A 12,022-nucleotide genomic window follows, 5' to 3' on the forward strand; every position below is an offset into this window, starting at 1 on the left:
TAGGTCCTGCTTCTTGGCTTACTAGACTGTGAAAGCCTCCAGGGTTGGATCATATCTTATTCATTTGTTTATTTGTTCATTCATTTATTCATTATCTATTTATTTATTCCTGGTTTCCAACATAGCACCTTAAATGTAAATATTCAGTAAAAGTTTATTGATTTGAGGAGCTGGGGCTATAGCTCAGTGGTAAAACCCTTGCCTAGCAGGTGTGGGGCACTGGGTTCGATCCTCAGCACCACATAAAAATAAATAAATAAAGGTATTGTGTCTCTACAACTAAAAAAAAAAAGTTTTTTTCTAATGTTTATTGATTTGAACAGTACTCGAATGCAAAATCTGGAAATGCATCAAAGGTATACATAACTTTCACATGTCTTTAGTCACAATACTCACATTTATGGTTTTTTTTTTTTTTTTTTTTTTTTTTTTTTTTTTTTTTTAGTTTGAGAAGCATAAGTTCATTTACCTTTTATGGAATTTAGCTCATGTTAAACATTTGGTAAATATTAATCAAGTTCAACCCACATATGTTTATTATATTTTTATATCTCCCATTGCCAGTATAGTTGGAAAATCCTTTGGGAGAGAGTTTAAAGATGAGGTTTGAAGGGCTGGGGGTGTAGCTTAATAGAAAAATGCTTGCCTAGCATGCATGGGGTCCTGAATTTCCAATACTGAAAAAAAATTGAGTTTTTCTGTAAAGAATGAGTAAAAGATGAGTAACATTTTTATTTGTTTAGAGATGGTTCTATCTATCTTCAAATTGCTGTGTGACCTTAGTGAATTTCTTCCTATTCTTTGGACCTTAATATTTCTACCTTGAATATGAAGTGTTTTCATTAGATGATCTATCTCTAAGGTTGCTTCTGACTTTGATGTTAGGTACATCTTAAAATCTTTTTTTTTTTTTTAAAGAGAGAGTGAGAGAGGAGAGAGAGAGAGAGAGAGAGAGAGAGAGAGAGAGAGAGAGAGAGAGAGAGAGAGAGAATTTTTAATATTTATTTTTTAGTTCTCGGCGGACACAACATCTTTGTTGGTATGTGGTGCTGAGGATCGAACCCGGGCCACACGCATGCCAGGCGAGCGCGCTACCGCTTGAGCCACATCCCCAGCCCATCTTAAAATCTTTGATTTCCTTGTTCTGTTTAATAACAGTGGCTGTGGAATCCAGAGTTATAAAATGCAAAGAGGTAGTTGTCAGTGAACACACTCCTTCCCTAAATTCCTACCCACTTTTATTCAGTATGTAAAGTTGCTTACATATGGTGGCTACCTGAAAAGTGTATTCTCCTTTTCTTTATGTTTTAACATTGTACCTAGGCTTTTTATAGTGTGCTCAAAAGAGACAAAAGTTACTATCCCTCCTTAGTTGCCCCTTGACCAGTGTAAATCTAGAGATAGCACAGTGGGAAATCAAATAGCATCTTGTAGTTGTTGAGACTTCTGTAATAAATAACAGAGCCAGTACTTAAACCCAGTACTTAAATCTGCTTTTATATAGTCATCTTTTTACATATCACCCTACTAGTGGCCCTTTTGAAATTTCACAATGATCCTACATTTATTAGTCATTCAATGATTAATAATTAATTACTTCAGTATAATATTTTTCTCATAAATTATTAGGTTCCCTGAGTCTCTGGGGCATTGGTTAAATGTGGTCCAGTCTGTCTTTCTCTCTGTTGTCTGTTCATTGTTTGGAATGGATAGAAGACTTCCATCTACACTTTCATTATAAATGTTGTGGGGTCTAGCTTTATACTGCATCTTATCAGAAGGCATTGGTTTCTCATCCTACCAAGCCTGTTGCTTACAAGGATTGTTAGAAGACTTAAGATGTGTTTGCTATCCTCATTCAAGAGTTGAGTGTTTTTTCTTCTCCTTTCAGGACCTGTTTTCCTGTAAACAAGTTTTAAAATGTGCTAATCATTGTGCTGAGCATAGATGAACAAAATGACCAGTGAGGAGATCCGTGAGTGTAAAGACAGGAAAGACTGTGGAGCAATTATAGGAAAGGGCTACTTGGCCAGCTGCAGGGAAACTGGAAAGTAATGTACAAACCCTGAGTTCAAATAAATTCAAAGGACAGTGTTCAAGAAAGTACAGAATTGTGTTCTGGGGGTGTAGTTTGAAGGTGCTAGAAAAGTTTAGCATTCAGAATAGATTTTGGAGATCTTGAAAGCTTATTTCAAGTATCTAAAGTTCTATCTGGGGGAGAGGTAATAGACTTTTGTGAGTAGCTCTGAGAAATGGGATTTTTGGACTAACAGATGGAAGTGATTATTTTACTTTGTTTATTCACTTGTTTTTCTATTTCACCAAGTTTGTTCAACAAATCTTTATTGGTTGCCTGTTCTGTGCCAGGCCTGGAATTGGGGATTGAGAAATACATAAAATATGAACTTTATCCTTAAGGAGTTCATAGTCTGTCTGCCAAGGAGGAGAGTGAAAGGAGGGGCAAATAGAAAATTGAGATGCAGTATGAGATAGATAGAACTTAATGTATGTGAGAATTCTTTAAATGAGCAGACAAGATAGACAAAGCTATCTTTTGAAATTGTAAATTTCCTGTCATTGAAGTTTTTTTTTTTTAAGTACAGTAGGATAACTTATGCTGGAATGTGATAAAAGTTTGAAACATTAGATTTCAACAGATTTTAAATTATTAGTAAGTTGGAATCCTTTTGAAAATGAAGCTATAGCCCTGAGAATTCTCCAAACAGTGAAAGACTAAGACGTGAACAGCCTGTAAGGTTGATAAAGCCTTTCTGGCATACTCCTGAGCTGTGGGCCTGAAAGGAGTTACATCAACAAAGCCATTGACTGAAGGACCTGGAAATCCAGGGAGGGCTTGATTAGGGTATGAGGTGGCTGCAGGGGTATAATTTTTATACTGGCAGTTGGAATGGGAAGGTATACTTAAGAAGTGAGATAGTAGATGCTCTCTTTGGGTCGGGGCTGGGAGGAAAAGCAAAGGCAAATTTAGGAAGTGAAACTGGAAGAAATTGATAAAAACCACACTACCCAGAGAGTCAATCTAGAATAACAAAACTGTCCTTGCTTAATTGATTTCTTTTGCTCAAAAACAAGAGTAAGGAACAGTTGGTTTGCTAATGGTGGGTTTAGATGAATTATACAAATAAATGCATCTGAGTCTGACTTTAAAAGGTGAGTAAGATTTTTTTTTTTTTTTTTGGTGTTGGTGCTGAGGATTGAATACAGGGCCTGCTGCAAAAGATGAGTAATATTTTTATCAGTCAGAAGAGAGAAATCATTGACAGGAATCATGATGGTGTGTGTGTGTGTGTGTGTGTGTGTGTGTGTGTGTAAATGTATGTAACTAAGACTATTTGATGGCCTGGATTATATATTTCAGTGGTATGGCACATTGAACCCAGGTTCAGTCCCTAACACCACAAATACACACACATATACACACACACACACACACACACACACACACACACACACCTTGGAAAGTCCAGGAGAACAGATTTCTGAGGTGTAATTTGAATGTAGATTGTGTCTAGGTATGGTGGCTTAGTTTGTAAGGCAAGTGGATGTTGATTGTGAAGGACCTTGAATTTCATCTGTATTACTAAACTCCTTAAAGGCAATTTATGTGTGTATATACACACACATACACCTGTACAAGCTTTATTAATGAAAATATTCAGTATATTATAAATTAGATACTATATAGGGCACTGTTGGATTGTAGAGATGGAAAATTGGGTCCAATATTTGAGGGACATTCTGGCTTCTGGGGAAGACATACCAGTAAACAATTATAACATAGTAAAAAGAAATTTGATAACCTGGAAATGTACCCATTGTCTTGGAGCATGGAGAAGAGGACACCTTACTTCTTTTATTGGGGGTTACACAGAGACACTCGACCACTGAGCCACATCCCCAGCCCTGTTTTGTATTTTCCCAACTCTTGCTGAGTTGCTTAGTGCCTTGCTTTTGCTGAGGCTGTCATTGAACTCACTATCCTCCTGCCTCAGTCTCTTGAGCAGCTGGGATTATAGGCATGTACCAGGTATAAATTTTGACCTTAACCCAGCCATACTACATCAAACTTTATGGGGCCAGGCCATAGCATCTACATTTCTAAAACATCTTATATGATTATTATGGTTTTTATTTTGGAAGACTTTTATCTTTAAAGTACCGTTTGTTTGAATCCAAGGAGCTTATATTCTAAATAGTCATAATTAAAGATATAATTTCTACTTTAACACAAATAATGAGAAACTATGAATTCTGGATACATGTATGTTTCTCCACTGTCAAGGACAATTGCTTACTTGAAGGTAATAGTATTTGTCTTCCTTAAAACTATTGGTATCGTGTAATAGAGATTTTTTCCTTTAATTTAGATTTTATTTCATTTCTCAGAAGCATTAGAGATTGCCAATATATTCAGCAGGATGGTTACTACGTTGACAAACATATATATAGAATAAGATAGAATTTTAGAGGAGGGAGATACAGTCCAGGGAAGCAACCTTTTCCTGTAAAGGGCCAAAGAGTAAATATTGTAGGTTTATGAGTATACAGTTTCTGTTGTAAGTATTCAGCTTTGCTAGTGTAACCTAAATAAGCAAGAGACAATATATAAATGAATATGAATGATGTGATTGAGTTCCAATAAAACCATTTACAAAAACAGCAGTTTTGCTGCATCCTTGATGCAGTCAGTTCCAAAGAGGGAAAGTGTAACTTGCCTGAGGGTACAAAGTTAGAGGCAGTCAGAGAATTTACTTTGTGAAATTCTGTTAGCAATTGTATTTAACCTTCATATAGATGAATAAATGGAACCCAACAGTTTAAGACATTTCTCTAAAGCTAGTAAGTATTTCTGGGTTTCCCACTTGTTGTTGTTGTTTTTTTCCCCCAAGAATTTAACCTTTATTTATTTGTTTGTTGTTCTTTCTTTTTTTCTTTCTTTTTTTATGTGGTACTGAGGATCGAACCCAGACCCTCATCCATCCTGGGCAAGCGCTCTACCACTGAGCCATAACCCCAGCCCTTGCACTTGATTTTTTTTTTTTTAAAGAGAGAGTGAGAGAGGAGAGAGAGTGAGAGAGAGAGAGAGAATTTTTAATATTTATTTTTTAGTTCTCGGCGGACACAACATCTTTGTTGGTATGTGGTGCTGAGGATCGAACCCGGGCCGCACGCATGCCAGGCGAGCGCGCTACCGCTTGAGCCACATCCCCAGCCCTGCACTTGATTTTTGCTAGGACAAATTTCTTCTTTTCAGCTATATCACAATGGTTATCTGTGTTCTCTAGTGTTTTAGGTATGAGGCTGCAGAGAAAAGCAAGATACTAGTGAGTTTTTAGCCGTGGTTAGCACACAGTAGGATTTATATATATGAATATTATTGACTTGGACAGGCTGGAAATATTCGTGGTGAACAGTGGAAGGGCTGTATAATTTGGATTCTTGAACATTTTTAACATGCATTTCCTTTTGCTCAAAAATAATAAAAGAGTTATGTTCTTTCTTTTGATTCTAGTAGCTGCTGCTGGTGGTGGTGACAATGTCAAATAACGGCCTAGACATTCAAGACAAACCCCCAGCCCCTCCGATGAGAAACACCAGCACTATGATTGGAGCTGGCAGCAAAGACACTGGAACCCTAAATCATGGTTCCAAACCTCTGCCTCCAAACCCAGAGGAGAAGAAAAAGAAGGACCGATTTTACAGATCCATCTTACCTGGAGATAAAAGTACAGTATTTTCTTTCTTTCTTTTCATTTGTATGCTTTTTTAAAAAATAACTTTTTGTAACTTGGATAAAAGATCTGTCCTTCCTTGACTGAATTTTCCTTTAATACCTTTTATTTTCTTGTTAAATATTTCCCTTGTCTTTCCTTCCTTAAGTGGCAAAAAATGGAAAATAGTCCCATTTTGTACTGTTTAATTATATTTGAGCAAAATTCTAAGAGAATAATTATGCTTTTGCCAGAGGTTGTACATTCTGAAACCATTTGTGTTTCATAAACAATTGTCACAAAATATAAGGTATTTTGAAATGTCTATGTTTTTCCAAAATTAGTTTCATTTGGAATGCCTTCTTTCCAAATTCTTGATTGCATCTTCTTTATTCAGATCTCCTGGTCTTACACCCAGATTTGGGGATTAAATATCAGTAAGAATAGCAAGGAATGGCTGAGAAAAGGAAGCAGAGATAAGTAAGACTCATTGTGAGTTCACTATGAATCAGTCATACTAAGCAGCCTCATTTCTTTCTTATGAGTAAAACTTCTAGAAGAGTAATCAGGATTTTAACAATACATGTGAAAAAATTGTTGACATCCTTATGGATGAGGTGGTGAAAAACAGAGTTTTGGATATCCACATAGATAGCTTTTTGTTTCACCCTAAAAATGTTAACTGAGGTTTTGGTTGATCTGAAGTGAAGTTCTCAGTTATGCTTGCAGGTCTTTGTTCTTGTGGCATACCGAAGAAATTGGCTTTCTACCTGTAAATAGTTATCATGAACTTCAGATTTAGATAGACCTGTTTCACCACTTAACCAGCCTTATGACCTTAGGCAATTAGTTAACCCCTTTGACCTTTAGTTTCCAATCTTTAAAACTGACATAATATCTCACAGAGTTGTTCTGAAGATTACATGCAAATTTTCTGATATAGTACCTTCTGTGCCGAAAGTACTCAAATGCTAGTTCTATCTTTACTCCTTTATTGATGACTAGAAGCTGGGAGACACAGCTATGGATTACATGACAAATCAGAACTGGGATTCCGAAACAGTGGGGCAAATATAAAAAGCACAGTGATAAGATGGAGAAAATATCCCACCCATGTTTTAGACAAATATAACTGCATAACTGCTGATCAAGGGAGATGGTAGTTATTAGAATCATTAATCAAATGAGGAACATGGGGAAGAGGAACAAATTAGGATTGGTGGTTAAAGAGCAGAAAAGGTGATGTTTCAGAAGTCTTTATATTGACATGTCTAATAGGCATATTTTGCATATGGTAAATGTTTGTCGATTAACTTAAATGAACTGAAATGAATAACTAAACTTGAGGACTTTTAATGAGTTACTGTGGGATTGTATCTATGTGTAGGTATCCCTTCCTCTACTTCACCTTCATTGTGGGATTTTTGGAGGTCTAAACAGAAGAGAAGGTATTTTGATTTCTTGACTACTTCACTTATGAAGTGGCTGTCCGTGTCTTTAGTACAGGTGCTAGGTAATTTTTCCAAATTATATATTTTATAAGAGATTTATATCTAGGTAGTGTTACCCTTCCCTGAAACCTTCTCCCATATATATAGACAATTTTTTAAATCTCTCAATGTAGGTATGTGTTAATTTTAATATTGTACTTTATCAACCAATATTTTTGACTTCTGTAAATAATTAGGCTTTCAGCCCAAGTTTCCACAGTAGTGAAATAGGACTTTTTAAATTAAAAAGTTAAAATTTTTCTGACTCAAACTGAGAACTAAAATTTCTGCCATCATCAAAATCAAAAGTATTTGTGTTTCAGAGGACACCATCAAGAAAGAAAAAAAGGTAACCCATAAAAGAGATATAGTTTTCCCAAATTATGCATTTTAAAGAGACTTGTATTTAGAATACATAAAGAACTTTCATACCTCAACAATAAGAAGACAAATAACCTAATATAAAATTAGACAAAGGATCTGAAATATCTCTCTAAATATGTAAATATCTCTCTGAAGAAGATATGCAAATGGTAAATAAGCATGTGAAAAGATGCTTAATGTCATTGGTTATCAGAGAAATATAAATCAAAACCACAATGACATATTCTTTCACACCTACTACAATGGATGTCATGAAAAAGACAGATTATATCAAATGTTGGTGAAGGTGTATAGATATTGTGACTCACATAATTGCTGGTGGGAATATTACATGATGCAGTCACTGTGAAAAGCAGTATGGCAGTTCCATAAAAGGTTAAATGTTGAGAGATACTATAATCCAACAGTTCTGCCAAAGAGAAATGATACACAGCCACATTAAAAAATTTTACTTAAATGTTTGCAGCAGCATTAGTCATAATAAGCCAGAAATATAAACAACTTCCATATTCATCAACTAATGAATAGATAAATATTATTTGGGAACAAAAAATAAAATAAAATCCATGGTATAACATGGTGAAACTTAGAAATATTGGGTTAAATGAGATAAACCAGTCATAACGGATCATGGTATATGATTCCATTTATGTGAAATGTCCACAAAAGGCAAATTCATAGTCAAAAAGCTTATTAGTGCTTGTCTAGAACTGCAAAGGCCAAGAGGCAGATGGGATTATGGGGTGATAGCTAAGAAATGTGGCTTTCTTTCTGCCTTCTTTCCTTTTCTTGTGGTACTGGGGACTGAACCCAGGAGTGTTCTGTCTCTGAACTGTATCTCTAGACACTCTGCCCCCTTTAAAAAAAATCTTATTTTGAGTCAGGCTGCCTTTGAACTTGTGATCTTCCTGCCTTAGCCTCCTGAGTTGCTAGAAGTACAGTGTGCACCATTGTGCCTGGCTCTTGGGTTTCTTTCTTTTTTTAAATTTTTTTAGTTGTAGATAAACACAGTACCTTTATTTTATTTGTTTATTTTTATGTGGTATCTGGGATCGAACCCAGAGCCTCACACATGCTAGGCGAGTGCTCTACCACTGAGTCACAACTCTGGTCCCTTGGGTTTCTTTTTGAAGTGATGAAAATGCCTTAAAATTGATTGTGGTGATGATGTTTTCCCAGGTCTGTGAATATACTAAAAACCATTGAATTGGGGCCTGAGATCATGGCTCAGTGGTAGAGCACTCGCCTAGCATGTGTGAGGGGCACTGGGTTTGATCCTCAGCACCATAAATAAATATATAAATAAGTTAATTAAATAAAGGCCCATTGACAACTAAAAAATATTTTTAAAAAATTGAATTGTGAACTATATATGGGTGAATTGTATAGTGTGTGAATTATATCTCAATAAAGCTGTATATACATTTTTTTAAAAAGAAGATTACTATCTGAAACAACAGATAGGAACCAAATCTTCATTGGAATTGAAGAGACAATGTTGTATGTTGAATGGGGACGTGAAGGTCTACATATCTGGGCTGTAGTCTCTCATACATTGGAGACCTAATTTGGGTCAGTTACTCCTCTGTATACTTCAGTACGTTCATCTAAAAAATGAGTCAGAATAGCAGATATGCACAGTTTCTTTTAGCTTTGAAACCTTTTAATTATATAAATGTGGAATTGCAAAGATCATTGGATCAGGATTGTCTGTAAAGGTGAAAAGAAACTAGACCATTGTAAACCACCTTAATCAGTGATAGAGTTGTAGACCCAGAGTTCTTCTGGAAATTGTAGTTGAGTAACCCTGTGCCAAATCTGGTCTGAAAATAAATCTCATTGTCTTAAGATCAAAGCTGCATCTCTGTAAGTTGAAAGCATATAGTAGAAAACACAGTTATAAGAATTCTTGCAAAATGATCTATCTAGCAACTTCTCTTTCATTTCCTAGTTATGAATTTTATGTAAATTGAGCACATCGGTTTCACTCCTTTGTTTTAAGACCTTTGATGGCTATTATTAATGCATACATGGAAAATAAATATTTTTTTTCTTTTTGTTTGGAGCCTTTGCTTAACCAACAAGCTATTCAGCTTAGTCCTAGCAGGATACACAGCAGTGTTGGCAGTGTTGTAAGTGGTATGCCCTCCATATAGTGTTTGAGAATTTATACCAGCTTAAAAAGAAATGGTCTAGAACAGGACTTAGAGAATCTAGATTGAATCCTGCCCCTGGTATTTAATTCTATAATTTACTTTTAAAAAATATCCTTTAATTCCAATATCATCCTCTGTAAAGTAGGAATAATCCTAATTCCTGTATACTCTATGTCATTAGTAGGCTTTTGTCACTTGACATAGTGAACATAAAAATATTCTAAACTGTAAAACAATACAAATATGAAGTTTATTTTAATGAAATATTTATTGCTTATCTGATATCTACAATAGCTTTTTTGCTCTTGGGAAGGCTGAAGCTTAGAGAACAGTAAATTCCTCAAGGTCTTACATGTCGAAAGTGGTAGAGATGAGTGTGGAACCTATTTCATCATATTCTACTACTTATATCTCTGTTAATTGTTTTTTAACCCTTGTTATACATTGGACTCACTAATGGTACTTCAAAAATACAGATGTCTGGTCCCACCCAGACTTTTTAGAGTTAGAATTTCTACAGGGATAGTGTTATGTCTCTAGGGAGATGAAAAAAGAAGAGTTCTCTGCAGGCATAGTTGAGATTTGAGCTGGCAGTGGGTAGAATGTCTGTAGGCATTACCTAATGCTGACCTCCAGTATGGCCTCAATGTGTGCCTGGGGGTACATAAATGATTGGAAGGAGAAACTGTAATTGAAGGCCTGTAATAGTGGCGTTGAGTTGCAGAATTCCTTGTGGGAAAGTCTGGTTTCTGTGGTTAGGATCTGGAGCCTTTGGTTTATTCTAAGAAGTCTTGCAGCATTTAGTTTGGATCTTTTTCTGGCTGCATTTTCACAACCAAAGTAGAATTCTCTGAACTTGGGAAGAGTTTAGCAAAGTTAATTTTAACACTAAGTACGTCAGTGTTTATCTCTCCAAGTTTGGAATGTTTTACTGTCTTGTGCTCAGATTAGCTCAGCTAAGCCAATGAGAGGTATGGCTTAAAAATAATTAAAAAAAAAATAAGGCCAGTGATTTGTGCCGAAACTTTAATGGCTGTACTGAAACACAGGATTTTCCAGGCTCAATTTATTTTCTCAAACTATGAGAAATCCAAATGGACTAGGCCACAGATAGGGCTAAAGTTGGGATGGGTGAGGTTGCAAGCCTCTTTTCACTCTTTATTTCTGTAAGCTTAAAACCTTTAGTTGCATGAAATCAGGATGAGGATGATTCTTCCTTCTCTCTATCCTCATCCACATTTCCTTTGTCTTGATGAGTGGATTGAGAAATCTATTGACAGTTTCTTTATTATTATTATTTTAGTTGTAGATGGACATAATACCTCTATTTTTATTATTTATTTTTATGTGGTGTTGAGGATCGAACTCAGCGCCTCACATGTGCTAGGCAGGTGCTCTACTGCTGAGCCACCACCCCAGCCCCCTACTCTGACAGTTTCTAATAGTAATGATAACTCATTTTTGTGAGGTTTAGTTTGCAAAGCCATACATTTTTTTTTAACTTTTAAGATAACAATAACAAAAAATAGTCATGGAAATAACAAATAATAATAAAATAGTAATAACAATAATAGAGTAAAATAACCAGTTACTATTTATTGAATGCCTATTAGGTGCTACAAGTTAAATTAAGAGCTTTAATATTTGTGAAGTACACCAGTTGTTTCAGGTAGATAAATATTTCACTTTACTGACAGGTTCACAGTGATTAAATAACTTGCCCAAGGTAATCTAGTTAGGAAATGGCAGAGCTGGAATTAGACCTCTATCTGTCTGATTCCAAGGTCTTTTCCTCTATATGACACTTACACTCTTGGGCTTCAAGTATCAGTGACTTGTCAAAGGTCACATGCTGTGTAGTTGCAGTTCATGAATTCTGAATTTGAACCAATGTCTTTTGACTTCTGAACTGTAGTCTTTCATTCTTTGAAGCATTTGGATACCACATTTGATTTGAATTTAACTAGCCTTGGGTTGTTCAGACTAGTGCTTTCAGTAGAAGTTATTTGGCTGGTTCTTTGAACTCTTTAAAAAAAAACAATTTGTATTTAATAGCATTCATTTTGTCACTTACTGGCATATTCAATTAGTCTGTTCTATGGGGAGGGCACAGTACATATAGAAACTGTGAAACTAGGCACAGTGGTATGTGCCCAGCTACTTGGGAGGTTGAGGAAGGAGGATTACTTGAGCCAAGGAGTTTGAAACCAGCCTGGGCAACACAGACCCCATCTCTAATAAAAGTGAAGCTGTGCCAGGA

At 35.7% G+C, this 12,022-nt stretch overlaps 1 protein-coding gene across 3 annotated transcripts in view; it reads left to right on the forward strand.

The window, feature by feature from the left end:
* The window catches only part of PAK1 (p21 (RAC1) activated kinase 1), a 145,820-nt gene that overhangs the window by 69,933 nt on the left and 63,865 nt on the right, over positions 1 to 12,022 (forward strand). For 2 of the 3 annotated variants that reach the window (XM_081282009.1, XM_081282007.1), the window contains exon 2: positions 5,534 to 5,747. In XM_081282009.1, coding sequence (XP_081138135.1) covers positions 5,558 to 5,747 — 190 coding nt within the window. In that variant the 5' untranslated portion in view covers positions 5,534 to 5,557. The remainder of the gene's footprint in view (positions 1 to 5,533; positions 5,748 to 12,022) is intronic. The other variant, XM_081282008.1, reaches the window with a different exon arrangement.

Source organism: Spermophilus citellus (genome assembly GCF_964194105.1).
Source record: "Spermophilus citellus genome assembly, chromosome: 2".
Lineage (NCBI taxonomy): Eukaryota > Metazoa > Chordata > Mammalia > Rodentia > Sciuridae > Spermophilus > Spermophilus citellus.